At 44.3% G+C, this 27,778-nt stretch overlaps 1 protein-coding gene across 1 annotated transcript in view; it reads right to left on the bottom strand.

Moving 5' to 3' along the window:
• sort1a (sortilin 1a) overlaps nt 1-24,772 on the bottom strand; it is a 69,850-nt gene extending 45,078 nt beyond the window's left edge. Inside the window, exons 1-2 of the mRNA XM_052034664.1 lie at nt 24,711-24,772; nt 12,933-13,246 (exon numbers count right to left, since the gene is read on the bottom strand). Coding sequence (XP_051890624.1) covers nt 12,933-13,070 — 138 coding nt within the window. The 5' untranslated portion in view covers nt 13,071-13,246; nt 24,711-24,772. The remainder of the gene's footprint in view (nt 1-12,932; nt 13,247-24,710) is intronic.
• Nucleotides 24,773-27,778: the final 3,006 nt, after the last annotated feature.

Genomic DNA, 27,778 nt, shown 5'->3' with positions numbered 1-27,778 from the left:
TGCCTCAGACATTCTGCCTTCTAGACTTTTCCTGGAATTCCTTGGTTGCTGGCCCAATTTGGGAAGTTGGACCAGCTATCAAGTAGGTCCAACTAATCATGGTTGTAAGATATATTTGGCCAACAAAATGTATTACTTTTCAAAGCATGTGGTATATGGGAAATGACTGGTGATGATTTTCCAAGCAAGTATCTGTCACAACACTCAACATTCCCAGTTAAACATGATCTGAGAGGGTGGTGACAAGTTGTAGAGAGAAGCAGTTAACATTAATGTCAATGACACCTTAACTTTTTGAGGAGTCTGCTGGGAAGAAAATTAAAAAACAGGCCGAATATCAGTATGGTTGTTGCGATCTGACAGCCTGGTATTTTCTGGGGGGGGTTTGTGGGTGTGATTCAGCAGGTGTTGGCAGTCTTTGTCAGCACTATTGACAGTCTTTGGCAGCACAGATCATTGGAAATAACGTGAACAACTTGATCCCATCCCCAAAGATCAGGCATCATTCAGGATTATTGAGCGCTCTTGTAACAGTCAATGGATAGATAATTTATCTTCAACTTAATTGTGTACATTGCATGCACTGAGAAATAAATACGATTTGAATTTGTAGTACCAAATTTCACAATCTGCAGACCGAACAAGATTAGTTGATCCTACTGCATGGCATAACCTTTTCAGAAATACTAGATCTGAAAGATTGACCAAAAATCTGTGGAGAGAAGTGTTACGGGGACCAGGCAGGAAAGCAGAGCCAAAGCCTAGATCAGATCAGCCTGGATCTGTTAGAATGGTGGATTAGATCCAAGGGGACACATGGTATAACCCTGCTCCCATACATCTTCTTGCAGGTGGCAGTTGCAGCACATTAACAAAATAACCATCCATCCTTGAAATCCAACAGTACTACCACCAAAACCCCACCAAAAAGACCAGAAACTACTTCATAAATTGTACAGATACAATAGCAAACCAGAGACTGGGCAACCTGTGGTGAGCAGCTCACTTCCTAAATGTCCAAAACCTTTGCCTTGCTGACAGAAGACACACATCAGGAACAAGATAGAATGGATGAGTGCAGCTCCAACACCTGAAACCATCCAGGCCAGAATAACACTTCATGGGCACCCCATTCCCCCACTTTAAAAATTCATTCCCTCCATCACCAGTAGCTGTGATCTATCCAACAGTGTGAACTTACAAGGCTTCTCTGACAGCGCTTCCCAAATCAATGACCTGCATCAATGAGGATGAAGGCAGTAACCTTTGGCACCCTTCCAAGTCACACACCAGCTGACATGGAAATGTAATCACTTCAGTTCTGGATCCAAATTGCAAAACTCCCAACAACACTATGGAACCACCACAAGGACTACTGCAATTCAAAGTCCAGCTCACGATAACCTTCTCAAGGGCACTTGAGATTGACATGGAAAACAGGCCTTAGCAGTGACAATCACATCAATTTTTTTAAATGTGCAAGTCTAATGGAAAGCATTTAAAATAAAGATTTCTCACTCCTTTCGACATTTACAGAAAATGATGGACAGCCTAGAAAAGATTAACCATTAACAATACAGGCCCTTCGGCCCACCATGTTGTGCCAACCTTCAAACCACACCTAAGACTATCTAACCCCTTCCTCCCATATATCCCTCCATTTTAAATTCCTCCATATGCTTATCTAACAATCTCTTGAACTTGACCAACGCATCAGCCTCCACCACCATCCCAGGCAGCGCATTCCATGCACCAACCACTCTCTGGGTGAAAAACCTCCCTCTGACATCTCCCTTGAACTTCCCACCCATTACTTTAAAGTCATGCCCTCTTGTATTGAGCATTGGTGCCCTGGGAAAGAGGCGCTGGCTGTCCACTCTATCTATTCCTCTTAATATCTTGTATACCTCTATCATGTCTCCCCTCATCCTCCTCCTCTCCAATGAGTAAAGCCCTAGCTCCCTTAGTCTCTCCTCATAATGCATACTCTCTAAACCAGGCAGCATCCTGGTAAATCTCCTCTGCACCCTTTCCAACACCTCCACATCCTTGAGGTGACCAGAAATGGACACAGTACTCTAAGTGTGGTCTAACCAGAGTTGTGTAAAGCTGCATCATTACTTCATGGCTCTTAAACTCAATCCCACAACTTAATAAGAATGTACAAGCAATTTCTTTAAAGATATAGACAGCTCATGGTTGAAGATAATCTACATTGATTTCAACCAGTACACTGAATTCAAGAGGAATTAGATTACAATTCTACATTATTTCTACACCACAATTACATTGTTAAGTACCTTTTCAGGTTGTTTGTAAAACATTATTGAAGTAAAACTGCAATATTGGTTAGTTGGTATATTATCATCACATGTACTGTGATAGTGAAACGCTTTGTGTGTACCATCCAGACCATGCCATAATGATCATGAATTCATCATTAGTGTATAAGAGGTCTGTTCAAGAGTCTGATAACAGCAGAATAAAAGCTGTCCTCGAGTCTGGTGATATGTGTTTTCAAGCCTTTATCTTCTACCTGACAGGAGAGGGAAAGAGAGAATGGCTGGTTGGGAGGCGTCCTTGGTTATATTGGCTGCTTTCAGAGGCAGCAGAAAATGTAGACAGAGTCAGTGGAAGGGAGGACAGCTGTGTGATAGACTGGGCTGCATTCACAACTCTGCAATTTCTTGCAGTCCTGAGCAGAGCAGTTGCCATAAAAACAGATGCTATAGTGCATCTGTAAAAAAAAAATGGTTAAGGTTCATTGGGACATGCTGAATTTCCTTAGCCCTCCGAGGAAGAAGAGGCTCGTGTGCTTTCTTACGTGGCTGGATTAAGACAAACTGTTGGTAATATTTACACTAGGAACTTGAAGCTCTCAGCCATCTCCACCTCAGCACCATTGATACAAACAGGGGCATGTACTCTGCCCTGGTTCCTAAAGTCAAGACCAGCTCCTTGGTTTTGCTGACATTGAGGGAGAGGTGGTTATCTTGACACCATGCCACTAGGTTCTGTCTCCTTCCTGTACCCAGTCTTGTCATTGAAATCCAGCTCACCACGCTCATGACTGTGGCCATATTCTGCCCTAACTCCATTTACAAGTTCACTGATGACGCACTACAGTGGTGTCATCAGCGAACTTGTAAATTGAGTTAGGGCAGAATTTGGCCACAGTCATGAGTGTGGTGAGCCAGCTGAAGGGCCTGAATTGTGCTGTAATTGTTCTATAATTAGTATAGTAAGGGACTGAGGACACTGCCTTGAATGGCATCGGTCTGGAGAATAATTGTGGAGGTGGTATCACTGCCTATCCTTACTGATTTCAGTCTGTTGGTCAGGAAATCAAGGATCCAGTTGCAAAAAGGAGGTGCTGAGTCCTAGGTCTAGGAGTTTGGAGATGAGCTTGTTTGGAATTATGATATTGAAGGCAGAACTGTAGTCAATAAATAGGAGCCTGATGTAGGTGTCTTTATTATCCAGATGTTCCAGGGATGAGTGTAGGGCCAGGGAGATTATTGAAATATTCCCAAAAACTACTGCAGATTCTAGAAACATACTGACAAATAATCAATGGTGATGGAGCTTTAAGTCAACGTTTTGGTCATCCAAGAGGCACAAGGATGCATTTTGTTGGGTGCATATAGGGAGGGATTTTGAATAAATTTCCAAATCAAGCAACCTAGTCAGATGATCAGGTACGCCCTTATTTTCAAACATAACACTTGATTTACAAAACACAAGCCTAGATTCAACTCTGAAGGGGTAGACTTTCAAAACATCAGTTTTTGTTTTAAACTGAACTTATACTAAAATTTCAATAACCAACTCATTCCACTAAAAATAAACAAAACTGCAGATAAAATTAAAGCCCTGGCAAATGCTTCAGATTCAACTGATGTTCCTTGTCACTGGTGACTAGCTAGGCAGCCAATCAGTCATGGAATTCCTTGTTTTAGTTACATTTCCCTAACACTGCCCGAAAAAAAACTTCAGGAGACATACAGGCTGTGATTGAGAGAAAGAATCAAGAAAATGGTTAATACTTGTTTAAGGCATCCCAGACCATGAAACAGAAACTTAAACCAACTTTGCAGATTCGCTAATCAGTAAATGGAACAAAGTCACAAAAATAGACAGAGACTTCAGGTGCTGGAAATCTGGAGCAACACTCAAAGGAACTCCGCAAGTCAGGCAGGGAAATGGACAATTGACGTTTCAGGTCGAGACCCTCCATCAGGACTGGAAAGAAAGAGGGAAGATAGCCAGTATAAAAAAAGGTGAAGAAGGGGTGGAGGAAGAGCTGGCAGGTGATGGGTGGATCCAGGTGAGGGAAGGGAAGAGCGAGAATGATGCAAGAAGCTGGGAGGTGATAGATTATTTCACAAAAATACCCTTACCCCTGTCAACACACAAACCTAGTTAATCTAGGATGATGAATTTAAGATAGGACAGCACAGGAAATGAAATAAACCCAGTTTCATGGCACTAACATTAAGAAACAACCAACTCAGTATTTGTTTGACCAACGTTGGACACAGGTTTGCTGGCAGGGCCAACATTTACTGCCCAAGCCCAATTGTTTCTTGGACCAAGCAACTTGGGTTGCTACAGAGCAGTTAAAATCACCTTGTTGTTGTGAAGCTGAAGTAATGAACAAAGGAGGAATAGCAAACCACTGGAAGAACTTGCAGTGGAGCGGAACTTCAAAGTGGACATCTGTTTGTTTGCAGCAATACACAACCAGCACTACTGATAGCAGCACTTTAACCTCGGGTTTTTAAGCCAAGTGCATTTCCCCAGCTGCTGTGGTAGAATTTAAACTCTGGTTATTCAGTGATATTCTGGACCACTTGCTGAGAAACTTAGCACTGACAAAACCAATACTCTCAATATATTCAACTGGTCTTGGACTAGACCCAGGGAGTCCTAAAAACTATTTTTTTGTTACATTGATATCTCCTTTGAATGAAAAAAGCTGCTGAGGTATTCAGCTGCCCTTTTGAGCCAGAGTCCAGAATAATTTAAAGACAAAAATGGATTAAAAAGGCAAGTTAGTCTGATGAAGGGTCTCCACCCAAAATGTCAACTGTTTATTTCCCTCCACAGATGCTGCCTGACCTGCTGAGTTCCTCCAGCATTTTGTGCTGCTCCAGATTCCTGCATATGCAAAATCTCACGTCTCCAAAGTCAGTGTTTCTAGCTTTCCAGTGACTGATTTCAAAAGGCTCAAGACAGTAAGCTAGTTTCAATAATCTACCAGAGCTAGTGTGCTTCAACAGCTATAACCAATTGTAGAAACACAAGACTCAAGATGTTAGAAAATCAGAAGTATTTGATCTCTGCACAGATGCTGGGTGTCCTGTTGTGTGCTCCCAATCTTCTATAATATTTATTTCAAATCAGCTTGATTGGACAAGACTAAAAGCAAAAAAAAATCAGGAGGATGTCATCTGGAACCAGCGACCAGGAACATCAAAAGCAACTGACACCTGACAGCTGTCAACTTCTCTGAAGATTTCTGCACCACAGAGCAGACTTGTGCTACAGAGAAAAAACTTCATGGCTCACATCTATATTGCGCTTGATGACAATACTTCACATTAGTCAGTAAAAAAAAGTCTGGCATATCAATGATAGGCTATTTAGTAGAGGTCATCTCAACATACAAACAAAACTGAGTCACATTACTATAACACTGCAGGCCAATTTAAATATTGACAAAAGATCAACTATCAGCTGTCCCATCTGTCAGAAAGTTACAAATTTAATTAGCACAAAAGGCAGGATCAAACTATATTGACATTTAAAATAGTTTGCTTTAATGCAAAATCTTATAAATAATGTCAAGCCTGTCTAAACTGTCAAACATGACACCAGTTGAAGACAAACATTTCCATTTGCTAACTTGCCTGCCTTCCTTCAATGCTCACTGAAAGATATACACTCCTGGTCATACATTTCCAGAGTGTATTTCTGATTTCCAAAGGAATCCACAGCCTACAAAGCATCTGTAATTTCCTTGGGACATGAAAAGGTCCTATACTATTTCAAGCAACATACAAGGAGCTGGAGGAACTTAGCAGGTCAGGCACCATCTATGGAGGGAAATGGATGTTTTGGGTCAGTACCCTTCATCAGGACTGGAAATAAAGAGGGGAGATAGCCATTATAAAAGGTAGGGAGGAGAAGGGGTGGAGCAACAGCTGGCAGGTGATGTGGATCCAGGTGATTTTGGGGGGAGGGGTGGTTGACAGGTAGGTGGGAGACCGGGGATGAAGCTCAGAGGTGAAAGGTGGAAGTAACAAAGGGCTGAAGAAGACAGAATCTGACTGGAGAGGGCTAGACCATGGCATAGAGGGAAGGGGGTGAGGAGGGGACCCTCGTCTTCTTCACTATACCAGTTCAATTTTGTTCCTTATTCAAAGAGATCCATGCAGTTGCTCAACTTATGTGAACCACTTCAGTTGTAGAAGGATACATTAAACAGCATGTCACACCTTCTTCAGTATTGATACAAACTCATTAACAGACCTTGTCCAATGGACAACTTTTCTTACACTGGAAAAGTTGGTCTTGCAGAAGGAAATTTAGTCAAACATATGACAACAGTTTCTGTTTGCCACACAAACAAAGCTATTGCCTCAGTGAAGCTTGGGCAAAATATTTTCTTGTGTGGTATGCTAACAACCTGTGTGGGATAACAAAACATCAAGGGCGTTGGGCTTCACTCAACTTTGAAAACAGCCTAAGTGATTGCAAGTCTATTAGCTCCAGGTTAAGAGTAAAAGAAAAGAATGGGACTTAAAAAAAAACATTCAAGAACTTCTGCAAGATTACAGTGCAGTAGTTTAGAGATAAGACTGTACAGTAGCAAAACATGACCAACATTGAAACAAGAACAGACCCAATTACAGAATGATTGGCAAAGCAGCACATCACACAGGAAGATGGAACTATTTCAGTACAGCAGTTAATCTCTTAACTGTTGAGACCACGTCTTTGTATTCAAATGCAGATAACACCAAAAAAAGCTACTTTTGTACCAGACAGGCAAATTCAATAACACAAAGTGGGCCTGGCTATGCAACTAATTTTATCTCCTGCAAACACTCGCAAAATTGAAAAATAAAAAATTATTGTGCTCATGGCAATTTATATTCTGCTGAGGATTACTGGGTTTTGGGGCTATATTACCACAACAATCAATACCAGAGAGGAAAGGCAAGCTACAAGTCAAGAATATTCAACCTTATTTGTACAGATGGTGTTATATTTTTCTAATAAAAATGAACCTGTCAAACTTGAAAACTAAAAAAAACAAAAACCACCCTGCAGGTTCCAAACAGGTCATTGACCTGGAATGGTAAATACTTCCCTAGCTGTGTTGTTTTCACTGAGTCCCATAAGGACCTGGTTGGTAGATTAATTGGCCACTGTAAACTGCCAAGTGTGTAGGTGAGTGGTAGAGACTGGGGAGAGAATGTAGTGAATACAGATAACAGGGAGAGAATCAGGTTTATCACCACTGACATATATCGTGAAATGTGTTGTTTTGCGGCAGCAGAACAGTGCAAAGACATAAAATTACTACAAATTAAAAATAGTGCAAAAATAAAAAGGAATAATGAGGTAGTGTTCATGGACCATTCAGAAATCTGGTGAAGGGGAAGAAGCTGTTCCTAAATAAGAGAGTGTGGGGGGGTGGAATTAAAAAAGGGAACATGTAGGATTAGTTTAAAATCAGTGTTTCATGGTTGGTGCAGACCCAGCGAAATGAAGGATCTGTTTGTATCTTTCTGACCATCACAAAAACTACAACAGAAGCTTCAGTTTCAGCCCATTATTTGACCCTGATCAAGCTTTTGGCTCAACAGAACCTTCAAGATGTTTTATGCAACATCTGAAAGGTATTAACTCTTACTTCAGTTCAAGTGTTTTTTTTAAAAACAGAAGTTTTCAAAAACTCAGATGATGGTTCTGCTTAGATTTATGCAAAGACTTCACTCCCACTCTGAATTAAAATAAGAAAAAAAGATTCAGCAAAATGATTCCGGTTCCCAAACACATGGGATTGAAACAAATCACGATTGTGCTAAATAGATTGTTAAATTTAGTCCTCCAGGATTTCAAGGAGCAGCTCTCCCCCGACATGCAATTTTAAGGCAGCCAGCCACCAGTCCTTTCAGAGGGAATAATCAGCCAAAAAGATACTGACCCATAAAATTGGACAAAATGCTTGCTCATTTTGCCTTTTCAACTACTGGAACCACAGATCCTGCCTCCTGAATTATTTTTTTTAATCTACTCGGCAGATGCTAGAAAAACAATACCAGAAGCCCCACATTCAAATCAGAATAAGCCAACCACTGGAGACAAGTTACACAATAATTATTTTATTGTTGCTAACAAAGCTCGACAAGGGGGAAAATTGCAGCAAATCAGCACTTTTCATAGAAGGAAAACAAGGTATGAACAAAGTGAGAGGTGAAAAGCAAGCTGGTATAATGCATTAGCAAAAGAGACATGCAATCACAGTACAGATGGATTAAAAATCAACTATGCAAGTGAAAAAAATAAAAACATCTCAACAGATTAAACAACTGAGTGCTCAACTATAAATGCTGACCAAATTACAATCAGTAATTTTCTACTCAGGTTGAGATTCCCCAATCAGAAACCTCCAGAATAACATTAGAATTTGAAGTTGCAATTATACTTGTACATAAATTACATAACTTTAAGACAGTTTTGAATAGTGATCAGCACAAATGCTGCAGCACAACTCAAGGTGCTATCAGCCTCACTTCAAAAGCAGGAGCTCTCATTTTGGAAATTGCAACATCAGTCTCACCTACATTTCAAGGAATGCAGGTCAATTCCTACTTGAAAAGATATCAATGTTTTCACAGCTGCAATTTATAAATTGTGACAGGTTTTAAAGTTACAGCACTCAATTTAAAAATTAAAATAATCAAATCAGAAAATGAATACTGAGGATTCCAAACCTGAACTTTTCACAACAAATACACAAGCCTCAAAAGATTTTGCTTCCTTAATTAATGACCTCAGAATACAACCACACTGAGTAGCATAAAGTGAAGTCTACATAGGGAGTGAGGATTTTTCTTATTATACATATCAAGTTAAAATTTGAAAAACACTTCTCATGAGCTTAACTGCTACCAAATTTGACAGCACATTTCCAATAACAGTAGTTTCAGAGAATTTGAGATGCTTACTCAAAAATAAAATGTCTAGTCTCATACCAGAGATATCAATTAAAATCTTCTACACCCATGGCATTTATAGGATTACATTCATTAAAAGGATTTTCTTTAGACTATGCGCTGTGTTGGATAAAAATACTATATACCCAATATATTCACAAATTCTGATGCACAAAGTATTTTCAACTGCACTTACAGGATTATAGGAGTGTTAATTTATTAATAACCTTTTAATTGAAAAAATTCTGATGCAACTTTGTTGCTTAAAAAGGTTAAGGGTACTCTAACAATTAAATGACATATTTATGTATACTTTTCTATTTTTGTTTAGAAGTTATGATGGGCTTAAATAGGCAGAAACTGAAATGTTCAGCAGGTCAGCTATCATTTGCGTCAGAGTTACACTTCAGGCAGATTCTGAGAAGATAAAAGAACCAGAAACCAAGTAAAAAGAAAGTAGATGCAATGAGAGAGCAAAGCTGAACTTAAAAGTGGGCAATCCTGGAATGGAAGGAATTTCTAGAGCACTTTTCAAACCTCAGGACATCATAAATAACTTCACAGAAACTTTAAATAAATGTCAGTTTTTTTTTAAAAACAATTCCTAGACAAGCAAGAGGTACTGTTACTACTGCAATGTGCGAAATAAAACAAGCAATTTGCATACAGCAAGAGTCCAAAAAAGTGATAACGATCAGACGAACTGTTTTAGTCACACAGAGAATAATAGCTGGAATACATGGTAACCCCCTGCTCCTCCACTTCAAAATAGCCCCATGTCACAAGATAACATCTGGGTAGGATGAAGCCCTGGTTGAAGTTCTCATCCAAAAGAACAAACTTCCAATGGTACACCAATTCTACTGGTGGGCTTCTCCCAACTGGTGACAACAAAGGGAATGTCCGTGATAGGGTGCAAACCAAGACAGACTGAATGATGCAAGTAGCGATGGTACTGACACTGGGTGGAGAAGCAAAATAAACAAGATGCTAAAGGAACTCAGAGTCAGGCAGCATCTGTGGAGGTGAAGGGATGGTCAGTTTTGGGTTGAGACCCTGCATCAGGACTGTTACAGCTTGTTAATCACAGCTGATCCATCTGGAGATGCAAACAGAGGGGAGCTGATCAAGGACAGAGCAAAGGATAAAATCAATGCTGGAACTGTGGGATGTACTTCACTGCTTTTGCTAGGAATCGGAACGAAAATGCCTGAAATACCTAGCAGATCAGACAGCACCGAGAGAGAGGGAGAAACTTATTGTTGATGACATTTCACCACAACATCAGTTCCAACAAATCAGAAAAAGTTGGTTATCTGAAATTATTGAATTCAACATTGAATCCTGTGGGCTGTGACATACTTTATCAGGAGAGGTTCAGGCTTATGTTTGGCTTCATTTGATTGGCACAAGAGACCAAAAACACAGGTCAGAGTGGGAGTGGGATGCAGAATAGAAGTGGCTGGCAACTGGAAGTTCAGTCACCCCTTGTAGACTGAACGGAATGGTCACACATTTGATGTCTCCAGTGTAGAGGGGACCTCATCCTGAACACTGAATTCAACACACTGTATTAGAAGAAATGCTTTGCTTGGATAAAGTATTTGGGTCCTCCGGTGACAGAAAGGGAAGAGGTAGGGTGCTGCATTTCTTGTATTTGCACAAGCTGGTGCTGTGAGAAGAGGGAGTGGGCATTGGTGGAGATGGACGAGAGTCAGAGGGAATGGTCCTTTCACATGCTGGAAGGGGACAAGTGGGAGGATCAGCCTGGTGCTGGCATCTCAGTGAAGGAGAGAGATTTAAAATAAGATCAGATCTTTATTAGTCACACGTACATCAAAACACACAGTGAAATACATTTTTTTTGCGCAGTGTTCTGGGGGGGCAGGGGGGCAGCCCGCAAGTGTCGCCACGCTTCCGGCGCCAACATAGCATGCCCACAACTTCCTAACCTGTACGTCTTTGGAATGTGGGAGGAAACCAGTGCACCCGGAGGAAACCCACGCAGACACGGGGTGAACGTACAAATTCCTTACAGACAGCAGTGGGAATTGAACCCGGGTCGCTGGCGCTGTAAAGCATTACGCTAACCGCTACACTAGCGTGCTGAGTTTGTTGACTGTGCAGGTTAGTGGGGTGGAATGCAAGGACAAAGTGAACCCCATCCTTCCTCTGGGTGGGAGGGGAGGGTAAGAGCAGAAAGTGGAATGGGCACAACTGACACGTCAACACATCGAAGGGATAACCAGAGTTAAGGAAGCACCGGTATGCCAAGCGTCTTTATCTGATACAGAGTCAGGGAGAGAGAGAATGGAATGGAGACCTTACAGGAACCAGGGCTGGAGGAGATCACATCACCTCATCTGGCAACCACTTTGACAGTACGAAAGTACACAGCCACTGGGGAGGTACTGGCAGATCACCCAGGAAAACTTCACAACAAAGCACCTGCGAAGTGGCAGTGTGGTGTGGAAAGAATGACCCGCCTTCAACATTAGCAGATCTGGTCTGGCGAGGTGTTGATGCATCAGACTTAACATTAAATGCGACTGCAGATACAGAGGCTGTGAAACAATCTTCACATCTAGAGACATGAGACTGCAAATGCTGCCATCTGGAGCAAAACATGTCTCCAGATGTGGAGATTGTTTGGTTGTCTTTGCATCCAGCCCAACAAACAATCTGCTGGGTGAGCTCAGTGGATCAGGCAACATCTGTGGGGGTGGGGGAAGGAATTGTCAACGTTTCGGGTGGAGAGCCTGCATCAGGTCCTAGCACCTGTAGTTTCTGTGTCTCTCCTGTCCTGGTGCAGGGTCTGGACCAGAAACCACCACCGTCCACCAGCCTCCACCAGCCTCCACAGACGCTGCCCGACCCGCCCAGTCTCCCCCAGCAGGTTTGTTTCTTGCTCCAGATTCCAGCAGATGTAAACTGCTGGGAGGATCAGCGTCTGTGGAGGCAGGGGGCTGGTGGAGGTTTGGGGTTCGGACCCTGCACCAGGACTGACAGATGTCCCCGGCCCGCAGCAGTTTGTTCCTTAAACCTGCACATCTGCAGCAGCCGCTGCTCCCACTGGCCGAGAGGATGCACCGGGAGACACCGGCATCAGCAGGGGTCTGCGGCCCCGGACCGGCCCCCCACCACCCACACCAGGCGAGGGTAGGGGGAGAGGGGGCTGGGGGGGGGATGTCCCAGTCCCAGACGCCACAACGCCCCCATACCAACCCCAGACCCCCTCCCCGAACCGCGCCGCCGGTGCCCCCCACCGCCCTGTCCCGACCTCCGGTCTCCCTCCCCCGGACCCCCCCCCACCCGCCTCCCCCACCCCCCCAGTCTCCCACGTCCCCTGAACCCCCGGGTCCCCCCACCCCCCGGTTCTTTCACGTCACCCCCCCCACCCCCGGGTCTCCCACGTCCCCCCACACCCCCAGGTCCCCCCCCACCCCCGGGTCTCTCACGTCTCCACCCCCGGGCCACGTCCCCCCCCACCCCCGGGTCTCTCACGTCTCCACCCCCGGGCCACGTCCCCCCCCACCCCCCGGGCCTCTCACGTCCGTCCCCCCCCCCACCCCCAGGTCCCCCCCCACCCTCGGGTCCCCACCCCCGGGTCCCCCACGTCTCCCCCCCCCCCCCGGGCCGCAGGCCCCCCCACCCCCCGGGTCTCTCACGTCCCCCCCCCCCGGGCCGCGGGCCCCCCCTCACCTCGTGTGTGTGCTCGCTCAGGTTGCCCTGGAAGGCGCGGCGCTGACAGGCGGCCCCCGCGGCCCCGCTGCCGCCCGGTGCGGAGGATGCGGCCGCCACCAGCAGCAGCAGCAGCAGGAGCCCCGCCACCCCCGGCATCGTCCCCTCAGGCGGCGGCGCCACTACCAGGCCGGCATCGCGGCCGCTTTAACCCGTCTCCGCCTCGCCCAGCCGTCGCCGGAATGTCCGCCCCCCGGCCCAAGGTCGCCGCTGATTGGGCGGATACGGCGTCAATCAGATCACGTGTCCTTGCGGTGCGCTGCTGGGACCGCCTCCTGTTTGGGGTATCAACAACAACAACAACAACAAGTGGAAGAACGTGACAACAGTGCAACTACAACAATGCAACAACAGTGCAACAATAAGAATGCAGCAACAACAGCAACAGTGCAGCACAACAACACTAAGTACGCCATTGACTTCAGGAGGGGGTGGTGTACATGCTCCTGTCTACCTCAATGGTGCTGAGGTCCAGAGGGTTGAGAGCTTCAAGTTCCTGGGAGTGAACATCACCGACAGCCTGTCCCGGTCCAACCAATTAGACGTCACAGACAAGAAAGCTCACCAGCTCATCTATTTCCTCAATAGGCTAAAGAAATTTGGCATGCCTCCTTTGACCCTCACCAATTTTTAATTGGCGCACCATAGAAAGCATCCTATCCGGATGCATCACAGCTTGATACGGCAACTGCTCTGCCCGGGACCACAAGAAACTGCAGAGAGTTGTGGACACAGCCCAGCACATCACAGAAACCAGCCTCCCCTCCATGGACTCTGTCTACACTTCTCACTGCCTCGGTAAAGCAGCCAACATAATCAAAGACCCCACCCACCCCAGACATTCCCTCTTCTCCCCTCTCCCATCAGGCAGAAGATACAAAAGCCTGAAAGCACCTACCACCAGGCTCAAGGACAGCTTCTATCCTGCTGTTATACAACTATTGAACGGTTCCCTAGTACGATCAGGGGACTCTTGACCTCACAATCTGCCTCATTATGACCTTGCACCTTATTGTCTGCCTGCACTGCACTTTCTCTTGTAGTTGTAAGACTTTATTCTACATTCTGCATTCTTTTCCCTTGTACTATCTCAATGCACTGTGTAATGAATTGATCTGTACGAACGGTATGCAAGACAAGTTTTTCACTGTACCTCAGTACATGTGACAATAATAAATCAATTTACCAATTTATAATGCAACAACAAAGCAGAACAACAGTGCAGCAACAATATAAAACAACAATAACAACAGTATACCAACAGCTGTTCAACAACACCAGCAACCACTGTGCCACAACATTGACAACAATATAACAACATCAATAACACAAGCAACCCAGAACATCACCAACAGCATCAACAAATACAGTACAACACCATCACCCAATACCAAAGACAGCATCAGTGCAATACCAGCAACAGGATAACCACAATGCCAACCAATATATAACAACCACTGCACAATAATAGCACCAATGCAGCCATATTACCTGTTCCTATGTTTTTATATTCTGAAGTTCAGAACAGAGTGTCTGGGGTTGGGCACGTGAACAAGATGGCCTCCCTGACTCAGATGACTCAGTGTAACTCGGGAGATGTTGGCCTGGGGGAGTTCGCTGATGCTGGCATGCTTATTCTGCCAGTGGATTTGGAAGAATTTCTGAAGACTGTGACATCTCTCGTGATATCTGGGTAATGGTTCCCATTAGAACCTGATTCGGGAAGGGTCAGGAATAATTCCAAAATCCAACTGTATAAAGCAATAGATACAAACGATTAGTCACAAGTACTGTGCACCAGCTGTAGCTTGCTGTGCAGCACTCCTGACTATGGAATCCTAGTCCAGCAACTCGAGCACAAGGTTCCAGGGGGTGTTACACTAAGGCCCGGACCTTGGTTTAGAAGGTTATGGGCAAAATGCTGGCAAATGGGACTAGCTTAGATGGGGCATCTTGGTCGGCATGGACCAGTTGGGCTGAAGGGCCTGTTTCCATGCTGTATGGCTTTATGACTCTCCAGTTCTTTAAGGTGCCTATTGTAAATTGTCCAAGTCTCAGAAGCATCCGAGTGGCAAGGATCACTGTGGACCAACTTTGTGCTGGGTTTGAGGACTTGATCTCAATGGGCAGTGCTGGGGCCCTGGGGGTGACAGTGAATTTCATCACTAACATCTGCCTCATTGAGAGGTGAGTGCGCATTTACCAGGGTCCCTTCATGGACCTTTAGTGTCGGGGGCAGTGTTGTGCAGCAGGGCGGGTTAGTAAAGAACGTCAGATATGCAGATGTTAAGTGTAAGCACATCCTGTGAATGTGTTGTTGACAGTTTGGAGCACGGTGTCTGAACATGTGCATCCACAACTGCCATCTGAATGCTGCAGCTCAACGACTGGAGTTGGAGTGAGCTTGGACTTGGAATGGAGATGATATGGGTTAGCTTCACTCCAGTGGGGAGCTGGAGCCTCCTCTGGCTGAAGGCAAACTTATCAAGAAAGAGTGACAGTCAGTGCCATTAGACAGCTCTTTGGAAATCTCCACAAATGTGAATCTGTCCTTGACCAGAGCCCCCATGTAAATCATCCGCCGTCACTGACTGACAAGAGGTCACAAAGGCCACACCAGCTGAAAAACAAAAGCACCTCAGGAACATGCGGTATGTTTTTTTGTTCTAATTGTGTTATTTCTTGTAAAAATTGTGAATAATTTATGCTTAATTTATATTTATCTTGTGAATGCTGCTTATCTGATGCTCTGTGCCTGTGATGCTGCTGCAAGTAAGCTTTTCATTGTACCTGTACCCCACCGTACTTGTGCACATGCAATAAACTCAACTCGACATGACACAAAGGACATAATCATCATCTGTATCAAATCCAAGAGAAATACAGGGAGCAGCATCAAGAGGCTTTGACGCCATCAATTGTGAGAGACGGTGGAGCATCTTTCTGCTGTCTGCTAACACTCATCTCCATTGTACATGATGACAGACAAGCCACAGTCGTAACATCTCAGTGAAGGCCAGTGTTGAGCACGGCTGAATTACTGCCCCAACACTTCTCTCAATCTTTCTTGCCGCAATGTTGTTTCTCATCAACAGCATGACTGCCAGACCAAATGTACCTTCCTGCAGCCTAAAGCTTTCACCAAAGGGCAACTTCTACAAAGGTCTTCAATATGCCACCTACAGCTCTAAATCATTAATATACACCAGAAAAAGCAATGGAGTACTGGCGACCCCACTGGTCGGCATGGACTGGTTGGGCCGAAGGGCCTGTATCAGTGCTGTATTGCTTGATGACTCTAAGACTCCATGGTCACGGTCTTCTGGTCACAGAAGCACCCATTCATCGTTTGCTTCTGCCACTAAACCCATTTTGGATCCAATCTACTGTCTTCCCAAGGACTGTGAGAGGCTTTTACTTTTCTGACTAGCCTGCTCTGTGATACCTTGTCAACAGCCAGGCGATAATCCATACTGACCACATCAAATGTACTACCCCAATGGACCCTTCTTGTTGATTAGGTCGACATGGACATGGCAGGCTAAAAGACCTGCTTCTGTGCTGTATAACTCTGTGACTCTATGATCTCCAACATTTCAGTCGTTGGTCAGACGCAGCCTTCCTTTAACAATGCCACCTGAATAGTCTGTATCTTTGAAAGCTTTAGAGTGTCCATTAGAATGGATTCCAATAACTGACCCAACACCAAAACTGGCCTGTAATTACTAATGTTGTCCCTTCCTTTTTAAACACCAGGACAACATCAGCAGTCCTCCAATCCTCAGGCACTGCTCCTGTAGCCAGGGAGGAATATTGTAGCCGGAGCCTCTGGAAATGCTTCTTTTAATGGCCTGGGATATATTTCATTCCAGCCTGGTGAATCATCCCTCCATTACTTCCACTTACAATCCCACTCTTACTCCAATATTTTGCTCACTTCCTCCTTATCTACAGCACGAGTACAAACAGCCACAGAGTACTCACTGCGGACATTACTCACTTCCTCAACCTCTACACATGTTCCGGCTTTGGTCCCTAGTAGCCTTTCCTCTGCTGCCCTCTTGCTCTTTAGCTACTGTTACAACATCTCTGGGGGTTTTATTTTACCTGCCCCTCTCGTTTCTTTCTCAGTTTCCCTTTCAGTCTTACTCCCTCACTCCCCACATTCTCCCAGGTTTTCTGCTGTATTAAGCTCTTTGTGTTTCAAATAGGCTTTTCCCTTTTTGCCTCTGTAACCCTCGAGACATATTGTCACCTGAGGAGTTCTACATTTAGCACTCCCACCCTTGTGGGTGGAACACGGTTAACCCCCAAACCCCTTGAATCTGCTTAAACCCTCTGACACAAATTTATTGCAGGCAGCACAGCTGATAGGGCCGCTGTCTCCTAGCGTCAGAGACCCAGATTCAATCCTGACCTCAGGTGCTGTCTGTGTGGAGTTTGCTTGTTTTCTCTATGATCATGTGGGTTTCCCCTGGGTGCTCTGGTTTCCTCCCATATCTCAAAGACGTGCAGGTTGGTTCTGGGGTTCTGTGACTCTGTCTTCAAGTAGGTGGCACACAAGGTATTATAGGCCATAAATACCTTGAATCACTTTGTATATTACACTCTGCTAGCTGGGTTTCAGCAGCACAGGGGCTGAGGCAGGGTAGGGCTAAACTATTCCACAGGTGAGAATAGACTGACTGTGGTGCTGGGGTATGAGGCCAACTGTGCTGGTTCACTTTCAGACAGTGGGCTGGAAGATGGTTGGGGTTGGTGGATTGGCTTGTTGGAGGGGATTGGTGGATTGAGTTGATGGACTGGGTTGTTGGAGGGGATTGGTGGATTGAGTTGATGGACTGGGTTGTTGGAGGGGGTTGGTGGATTGAGTTGATGGACTGGGTTGTTGGAGGGGGTTGGTGGATTGGATTGGTGGTTGGGATGGAATGGTTCCATGGGTGGAGTTGGTGGGTGGGGTGGTTGGGTGGGGTTTGATGGGTGAGGAATTGTTTTAATTCATTGTTTGGGATCTGGGCATCCCAATTTATTTATTTATGCTTGTTAAGCAGGGGTGAAAAGTACAATTTATTCATTTAACTATCTTCCAGTGTAGCAAACAATCACCCACAGAAAAGCAGACATTCATTGAATTGGTTTTCTTCTTCATTTTCGCCACCACTTACCTGAACCAGAGCCATATCCCTGGATTCTCTTCGTTTGGTTTTGAACATACTCAGTGCCTGAGCCTCTTGGGTAAAGAATTCCGAATATTCACCATCCTCTTGGAGCAGAAATCTCTCCCCACCTCTGTCCTAATTGGCTGACCCCTTTTTTTTCCAGACTGCATCCCCCATTCTGGACACCCAGCCGAAAAAAATCAAGGTCGCTGTACCTATCATGTCAAGCCCCAGAACAATTCTGGAGACACAAGAGACTGCAGATGCTGGAAATCTGCAGCAACACACAAAAAGCTGGAGGAACTCAGCAGGTCAGGCAGCACCTGTGGAGGGAAATGGTCAGTCGACATTTTGGGTCAAGGCCCTTCATCATAGCTGCTGTCTGACCCGCTGAGTTCCTCCAGCTCCTTTGGTTTTGCTCCCATAATCATTTTGTAGCTTTCAATGAAATCATCCCTCACTCTTCTAAAATCCAGAGCCCAGTCTGGTGAATCTCCCTTCAGACAACAAACTTACGATAACTACCAAATAAACAGTGAATTTTGGAGATACTGGTTCAGTGACGAATGTTGGCAGGCCCCAGCGACCTTGATTTTTTTTGGCTGGGTGTCCAGAATGGCGGACGCAGTCTGAAAAAAAGGGGTCAGCCAATATCTCCTCTCACTGCTCAGAGCAGGGCCTCAGCTTCTCTTACAGACTGGGCCAACAGACGTCAGTCTGACATCTGGTCCGAAAGGAAGCACTTCGCTTTATGACTCGATTTCTATGCTCACGCCTCCAGAATAGGACCTCAACTTAGAACCTCCTGATCTTCGGAGGCCAGCTCCCTTGATCCAGAGACACAAGTTCAAATCCGAGCACAGCTAAAAGGAGACTTAAGCTCAAATAATTAAATAAATTTAGAATTAAAAAAGCTAGCATCAGCAATGGTGATCTTGAGACTGCAGGATTGTTATAAAATAATGTCATCGTTACCTGGTCTGGTCTATATTCTAGGCTCTTGATTAGTTCTGACGAAGGATCTCTGACCTGAAAAATTAACTCTGTTCTTCTCTCCCCACAGATGCTGCCTGACCTGCTGAGTTTTTACAGCATTTTCTGTTTATATTATGTTATGGCTCTTAATTACCTGGGATAGAGCAGGGGAGCACAAACAATAATTTATACATGCACATAATCAGAATCAGGTTTATTATCACTGACTTAGATGACGTGAAATGTGTTGCTTTGCGGCAGCAGTGCAAAGGCATAAAATTACTAGAAATTACAAAAATAAAGAAATGGTGCAAAAAAGGAGGAATAATGAGGTAGTGTTCATGGGTTCACGGATCATTCAGAAGTCACAAAGTTTTGTGAAAAGGCAATGAACCTGTCAAAATGTTCTGCCCTGTTAGAAAATGACCTTGGAACCAGTTATTAAGAAGCATTAAGCCAGCTGATGTCATTTAATTGTGAATATTGGCATTCAGCAATAATAGAAGTCCCAGTGTCCTATTTATAGGTTAATAGATGCTTATTACGATGTGGCTTGGGACATTTATATCACTTAAAGATGTCGAAATACAACTTATTATTGTTTTCATGGCAAGTAATTTATTCCATTGAACCGAAATGTTAGATGGGGAATGACTTGCTCCCAGCACTGGCTTGTTAACGCATTACTCTTCAATGTTAGGTGATCAGAGGACGTTTGAATGTAAACATTTTGTACTAAGCCCCTTTCATGTGATGTCACTTACAGGGGAAGAGAGTGCTGTGGTATCATGGTGTCACATAAGGGGGCCACATTTTATATGATTCATCTGGCAGAACACAAAGTAGATAGAAAGCAGTCAAATGATTTTTGAAACAGATCCATCTGCTTAAGGTTCTTTAGGAACTGTAACCTGCCACCCATGGTCAGCCTGCTCTTCCTGTTAGTCCAGTTACAAACCCTGCAGCTGGCTTTAACCACTGCAGAATTAGCTCAGTAGACCACCCAGCAGTGAGCAGAACACAGTTCAGAGAAACAGCACTGGAATTAGAGCAAAACCAGCCCAGCTGACCAGGAGAAAATGTCCGTGCCAAACCAGGATACCTGTGCTCGAGTTGTCACAGAGGCTCAGCAAGACACAGCCTGGCATTGACGCACAGTCAGAATCACAACCGTCAGGCAATACCCCGGTCCCTCCCTTCAAACTGAGTCAGCGACGAGAGGGTGGCAGAACGGGGAAGAATGTGAGATCCTCCATAAAAGGGGAATTGTTTTTAAAAGGTGGCTGACAGGTCAATGTTATTGTTCCAAGGGACCTGGCTGTTCTCATTCACATCACTGCAGGTGCAGCAGGCAAGTAGGAAGATGATACGTTTGCCTTTATTATATGGATCTGAGTACAGATGCCATCTGGGCAGGCAGAGTGGCGCAGCAGGTAGAGCCGCTGCCTCACAGCACCAGAGACCCGGGTTCAATCCTGACCTTGGGTGCTGTCTGTGTGGAGCTTGCATGTTCTCCCTGTGACCCCGTGGGTTTCCTCCCACATCGCAAAGAATTGGCTGCTGTAAGGTCCCCCTAGTGTGTAGGTGAGGGGTAGAATCTGGGCTCAGCTGATGGGAATGAGGGGAGAATAAAAAAATGGGATTAATGTAGGATTAGTGTGAATGGGTGGTTGATGGTTGGCACGGGATAGACGATGGGCTGAAGGGCCTGTTTCTGTGCTGTATCTCTCCATGACTTTGACTCCATGCCTTACTGAAACTACAGAGGGCTTAGGTGGAATGTTGTGTGCACTTCTCATCTCCTGACCTAAAAAGGATATTCTTACCACACAGGGAGTGCACCAAACATTTACCAGGCTACTTTGGTGGATTTGCTTATGAGGAGAGATTGAGTATACGGGCTCTGTATTCCCTAGAATTTGGAAGTTTGACCTCATTGAAACTTTACAACAATCTTAGAGGGTTCGATAGGCTGGATGTAAAGAGGATGTTCTGCCTGGTGAGGACCAAGGGTCACAGTCTCAGCATTAGGGCAGGTCATTAAGGACTGACTTGCAAGTGGTGTCAGGATTCTCTACCCCTGAAAACGATGGAGGCTCTGTCACTGTGTTCATTCAAAACAGAGATCGATAGGTTTCTGGATGTTACAAGAGACAAGGGATTATGGAGGTAGTGCAGGAAAATCAGCATCAGATGATGGGCTGTATGGCCTAATTCTGCTCCTATATCTTAAAATTCATTATCCTGATGAATTGCAGACCAGGCTCGAAGGGCTGAATGGCCTACCTCACCTGGTTCTTATGTTCAGTATCCTAGGGCGTATCCTGTTCCAACAGAGAAGAGTGCACTTATATACCATTAGGACGTAAGAAATATTAACAAGATTATGCCTTGTGGCCACTTGAATCTGCTTCCCCATTGAAAAACAATCTGATCCTGCTCTCAGCTCCACTTCTGTGCCCGTTCCCTAAAGTCCAAAAATCTACTTGTCCGTAATGTTCAATGATTCAGCATCCACAGCTCTCTGGGGTAGAGAACTTATATGATTCACAGTCCTCCTGAGACAAGAGCTTCCACCTTAGTCTTAAGTGGTTACCTTGAGAATATGCCCCTTGTTCTGCATTCTGCTACCAGAGGAGATATCCTCTCAGCATCCATTCTTTTAGCATCTCATTTACTTCAATAAAATCTCTCATTGTTCTAAACTCCAGACAGCATTGGTCCATCCTGCCCAATCTTTCCTCACAGGGCAACATCCTCATGCCAGAAGTCAATCTGGTGCACCAGTGGTGTCTAACGGACATAAATTCTCACTTGAGTAAGGAAGGCAAATTGGTCACAGTGCTTCAGGTCTGGTCTCACCGACACCATGTGCAGTTGCAGAAAAACCTCCTTGTACTCCCTCCCCAATTGCAAGGAAGATCAACATTCTATGCCTTCTTAATTTCTTGCTGTGTCTTCAGTGTTAACTTTGCATTTCAGCTATGAGGCAGTCAAATCTCTCTGAACACCAATATTTAATACTGCTGTGCTGTTTCACCTTCTGATGTGGACAACCTTGTCATTATACTCAATCTGCCATGTCTTAGTCCACTCATTTCTCTGTAGACACTTTGTAAGTTCTCTTCTTAACATATTTTCCACCTATTTTTGTGTAATCAGCAAATCTGGATACATTGCACTCAGACCCTTCATGTAAGGCACTAATATAGTTTGTAAATAGTTGAATCCAAACCAATAATCCTTGAGTCACCACAATTATTACACCTTGCCAACATGAAAATAACCTGCTTAATCCTAGCCTTTCACTTGTCTCTTAACATATTGGATAAAGGAGTAACTAATCCTCCACACGCACTAACAGTTCCATAAGGATCCTGCACAAGATAAGGAATTGTGGGGCACAATATCTAATGCCTTGTTGAAATTCAAATAAATGACACCCACTGGCTCCCCTTGATCTAGCCTGAAAGTTTAAGAACTAATTTGTCAAACACAATTTCTCTTTAATCAAACCAGATTGGCACATTGAATTATCCTGTTGTGAGCGATTTGCTATTAATTCTTTTATAATGGATCCCAGAATTTTCTCAGTGACTGCCCTAAGGTAACTGGCCCCTGGTTCAGTGTTTTCTCTCTGCCTCCTTTCTAGTTAGTGGAGTTAGATTTCTCTCTTTTCTCACCTGCGAGAACCTGTCCAGAACCCAGAGAATGTCAGAAAATGAAGGCCAGGGTGCCCATCCACCTTTTAGACCCAGGGAGACAGTCCATCGGGTCCAGGGGTTTTGTCAGCTCCTGGTCCAATATTGATTTAAGTTTCTCACTTTCTTGGTTCCTTACCATTTTTAAGTTTCTCTTGCGGTGAAAACAGATACAAAGTATTTGTATGGAATTGATTGTGGACTTCAGGAAGGGGAGGTCAGGAGAACACACACCAGTCCTCATTGAGGGGTCAGCGGTGGGAAGGGTGAGCAGCTTTGAGTTCCTGGGCATCAACATCTCAGAGGATCTATCCTGGACCCAACACGTTGATGCAATCACGAAGAAGGCACGCCAGCGGCTCTACTTCATTTGGAGTTTGAGGAGATTTGGTATGTCACCAAATACTCTTGCAAATTTCTACAGATGTACGGTGGAGAGCATTCTGACTGGTTGCATCACCACCTGGTATGGAGGCTCCAATGTGCAGGATCGAAAGAGGGTTGTAGGCTCAGCCAGCTCCATCACGGGCACAACCCTCCCCACCATCGAGGACATCTTCAAGAAGCAGTGCATCCATCACTAAGGACTCTCACCATCCAGGACATGCCCTCTTTACGTTACTACCATCGGGGAGGAGTACAGGAGCCTGAAGACTCACACTCAACGTTTCAGGAACGGCTTCTTCCCCTCCGCCGTCAGATTGCTGAATGGCCCATGAACACTGCCTTGTTATTCCTCTTTTGCACTATTTGTTTATTTTTGTAACTTATAGTCATTTTTATGTCCTGCACTGTACTGCTGCCACAAAACAACAAATTTCACGACATATGTCGAAGATAATAAACCTGATCCAGATTCTGTTTAAATTGTCTGACATTTCTTAAAATCCCAATTGTTAATTCCCCTCTCAGCTTATTTTTACTAATTATTCTTACACTGTGGGGTCTCCCGCAATGAATCTGTTTATATGTTTCCTGTCAGCTTTCACTGCAGAAGATACAAAAGCCTGAAAGCACGTACCACCAGGCTCAAGGACAGCTTCTATAAGGCTATTGAATGGTTCCCTGGTATGATAAGATGGACTCTTGACCTCACAATCTACCTCATTATGACCTTGCTCCCTAATGTCTGCCTGCACTGCACTCTCTCTGTAGCTGTGACATTTTATTCTGCATTCTGTTATTGTTTTCCCTTGCACTACCTCAATGCACCGTGTAATGAGTTGACCTGTACGATCGGTATGCAAGACAAGTTTTTCACTGTACCTCGGGAGAAGTGACAATAATAAACCATTTCCAATTTTACCTCAAAGTACTGATGTGGTGAAATGATCTGTGTGAACAGCATGCAGAACAGAGTTTTTCACTGCACCTCGGTACATGTGACAATAATAAACCAATTTACCAATTTTACTTCCTCCTCCTTTATCCACTTTTAGAGTTACCTATTACTGTTGGGCCTTTGGTATTGACTTCTGACCTCATTAAGTTTTATTGTTTTGGCTGCAGCAGGTGCCACTGCTACCAGAGATGCAAGTTCAATCCTGACCTTGGGCGCTGTCTGTGTGGAGTTTGCACATTGTCCCTGTTACCGCGTGTATTTCCCCCGGGTGCTCCAGTTTCCTCCCATGTCCCAAAGACACTGTGAATTGTCCTTAATTTCTAGATGGGTGGTAGGAGAATGGACGGGAGGTGAACACGTGAGGGGGAATAGGTTACAGGGATATAAATGGGGGAGTGGGACTCATGGAAATGTTCCGACAGCTGAAGTGGACTCAATGGATTCCTTAGTCACAATATGATAAATCTAAGGAGACCTATTGTTGATTTCTGCCTGAGACACCTCCCTTCACACCCTCGACCTTCTTCCCCAACCCCTTCGACTAACAAAACCATGAACTTACGCTTCAAGTAGTCGGAGGATCTTTAACACAACCTGGAAAAGCAGATGTTTTGTCTGAATGTCTCAAAGTGCCGGATATCCTGAACACTGCACTTTGGCTCCTGGCATGAAGACTGAATACACGCCCTTCCAATTTACCACTGACTGTGATTACACCAGGACAAACAAGAACAATCTATCCGATCCAACAAGCCCCAGCCAACATTTTTACTCTAAAGCACCTACCATTCAATCACGCCCAGGTCTACTTCTCATTTCTCCAGCCAAGCCTGAGGTGAGACAAGTTCTACATTCACAACTCTGGATAAACACATCTTCTGGATTCTTTGTTCATGGGTCTGAGTTCTGGTTTCCTCTGCAAATAGAAATGTCTTCTCTGTGCCTTGTAAAATGTTCATAGTCTTAAAGATCACCAGGTCAGCCCTTAGTCTGCTCGTGTGTGGTGGTACCACAAATTCAAGGTAGTGGATATTGGAAAGAAAAACCTGTGTGATGGGATTAAGTAGGAACAGAGATTTCTTTATCAGTCACATGTACATCAAAACACACAGTGAAATGCATCTTTTGCGTAGAGTGTTCTGGGGGCAGCCCGCAAGTGTCGCCACACTTCCAGCGCCAACGTAGCATGCCCACAACTTCCTAACCTGTACGTCTTTGGAATGTGGGAGGAAACCGGAGCACCCGGAGGAAACCCACGCAGACACGGGGTGAACATACAAACTCCTTACAGACAGCGGCCGGAATTGAACCCGGGTCGCTGGGGCTGTAATAGTGTTACACTAACCGCTACACTACCGTAATTAAATGGATAGGAGAATGAAAGGAACGATAGATTTAGCTTAACATGTCACAACCTCACAATGCAACATTAAGCAAAAAGTAATCAAAGATAAGGAAAGTCAAGGTCGAGTTTATTGTCACATGCGCAAGTACATGTGTGCACAGATGCAATGAAAAACTTACTTGCAGCAGCATCACAGGCACATAGTAAGAGGCGCAGAGTTCTTATTATAAACACTCCAGTAGGAAACCCATGCAGGCACAAGATTTTTTAATGTTCTGTGACCTCAGGGAAATGCTAAATAAAAAAGCTTGAGTGGTACTGTCTTTCCCTGGAAGATTATTCTTCATTTAACTGAGCTATTGTTCTTAGTGCATCTTGTAGTATTGCAGTAGCAATGCCAAAACAGAGAGGGACCAGCAGTTTATGTTACTGGACTAGCAACTCACAAGCGTGGACAAATGACCCAGAGAAGCAAGGTCAAATCCCAGCATAATAGTTAGGAAACTTAGTAATTAAAAAAAATAAATCTGGAATAAAATGCTTGCATCGGTAATCCTAACTGTGAAACTACTACAACCTCTCCAGTTCACTCGGGTCCTTCAGGGAAGGAAATCTGTTCTTTTACTCAGTCCGGCTTCTGAAATTGCCCTGGTCACTGGGTTCAAGGTACATGAGGGATGGGCAATAAATACTAGTCATATCCAGGGAACTGGAAACTACTCAAAGTGCAGCAAAATCACCAGCTTCAAACTCCAACGTTGAGGTTCTTAACTTCAGGTACAGTTTGAATACTATGTTTACTTTAAATGCTTAATTATGATCCTCTTTTCAGGTTTCCTCAATTGCTTGTCCCCAGCTGAAAGTAACTGAAGCATACTAAATATAACAAGCATTTAATTAGGTATTTTGAGTAAGTGAACATAAACTAACTTTCCAGTTACATCAGCCCCAGACGTGCAGCTGTATCTCGCAGCCCTGGGTGCATCAGAGTTTACCTCGGCTCAATATAACTGCAGACAAATTCCAACTCTCTCCACTTGCATGGCAGACTAGTCAGGAGAGAGAATTAACTTTGCCAACTTAAGGCCTTAGTACTAGTTTCCATCAGTGCTGCCATAATCACACAAACTAGTCCTGAAATGCTTATTCATAATCAAAATACCTCAAACAGTTTTAGCCATCAATATTGCCCACAACTCATCCAAAGCGTTGCATCCTGTGTGACATTGAGCCCTCTCCCCGACAATCATCTCCTTTCCCCTGAAATCAAATGATCTCAAAGTCGTCAATGCCCTCAACACTTGATCCATCTACAAACCTCCTCAGTGCACCTTCTAGCATGTACTTACCTTTGCATTTCTCACCACACTTTCAACTCTGTGTCTGAATGTTATCCCCAACCACCTTCAGAAGGTGCATTATGGATCATTCCTTTGGTCACAACCCTCGTCTGGCTCCCCCATTGTGCTTGGTACCTGGTTATTTTCAGCTCTCAACCATTTGGGGTTACTTCCTATTCAAGATGAAGGTGTTATTCACCAAATAGTGTGCGTAAAATATTTAGTTAACTGAATATTTAACAATATTATCTTATATATCTTAATAATGATTTTATAGATGTGTATAAAATTATGAGGGGCATAGACTGGGTAAATGTGTGCAGTCTTTTTCCCAGGGTTGGGGAATCAAGAACTAGAGGGCATAGGTTTAATAGGACAGGTTTATGTGGGCAAATGGGAATCTTGGTCGGCATGGACCAGTTGGGCCGAAGGGCCTGTTTCTGTGCTGTATGACTCTATAACATTGTGGGCCGAAGGGCCTGTTTCTGTGCTGTAATGTTCTATGTTCTATAGCTATTTTACCATGAATGGAAGAAATAAATTCATTCGGTATCATTGTAATAGACTCAGTCACGACAAAACAAAGTAAATTTTCCTTACAATTGAAAGCAGTTACCTCCCAGCATTGATTCTGTCAACTTTTGATTAGTGAATAGGTGTGAATCAACCAGTGGATTTATCATGCATCGCAAATCCTGCTGATGTCCTGAAATCTGCTTGAGCTTCATAGAAGACTGCTTTGGTATAATAAAGGAGCAACTTGGAGGGAGCAGTGAAATAGGCTGCTGTAAAGATCATGGCAAACCTCTAATTGTTAGATGCCTCTTTTTAAAAATAACATTAATGAACAGGCAGTGTTAAACCACAAGGAGCTATCTTTGCTGTGGCACAATCTAACCTTATTTTTAAATTTGAGGTGAAGGGGTCTTCATTCTATTTCTAAGT

This window comes from Pristis pectinata, chromosome 20, assembly GCF_009764475.1.
Source record: "Pristis pectinata isolate sPriPec2 chromosome 20, sPriPec2.1.pri, whole genome shotgun sequence".
NCBI classification, from domain to species: Eukaryota; Metazoa; Chordata; class Chondrichthyes; order Rhinopristiformes; family Pristidae; genus Pristis; species Pristis pectinata.
Note: the sequence above shows the minus strand (reverse complement) of the source record. Positions and strands in the feature narration are given on the sequence as shown.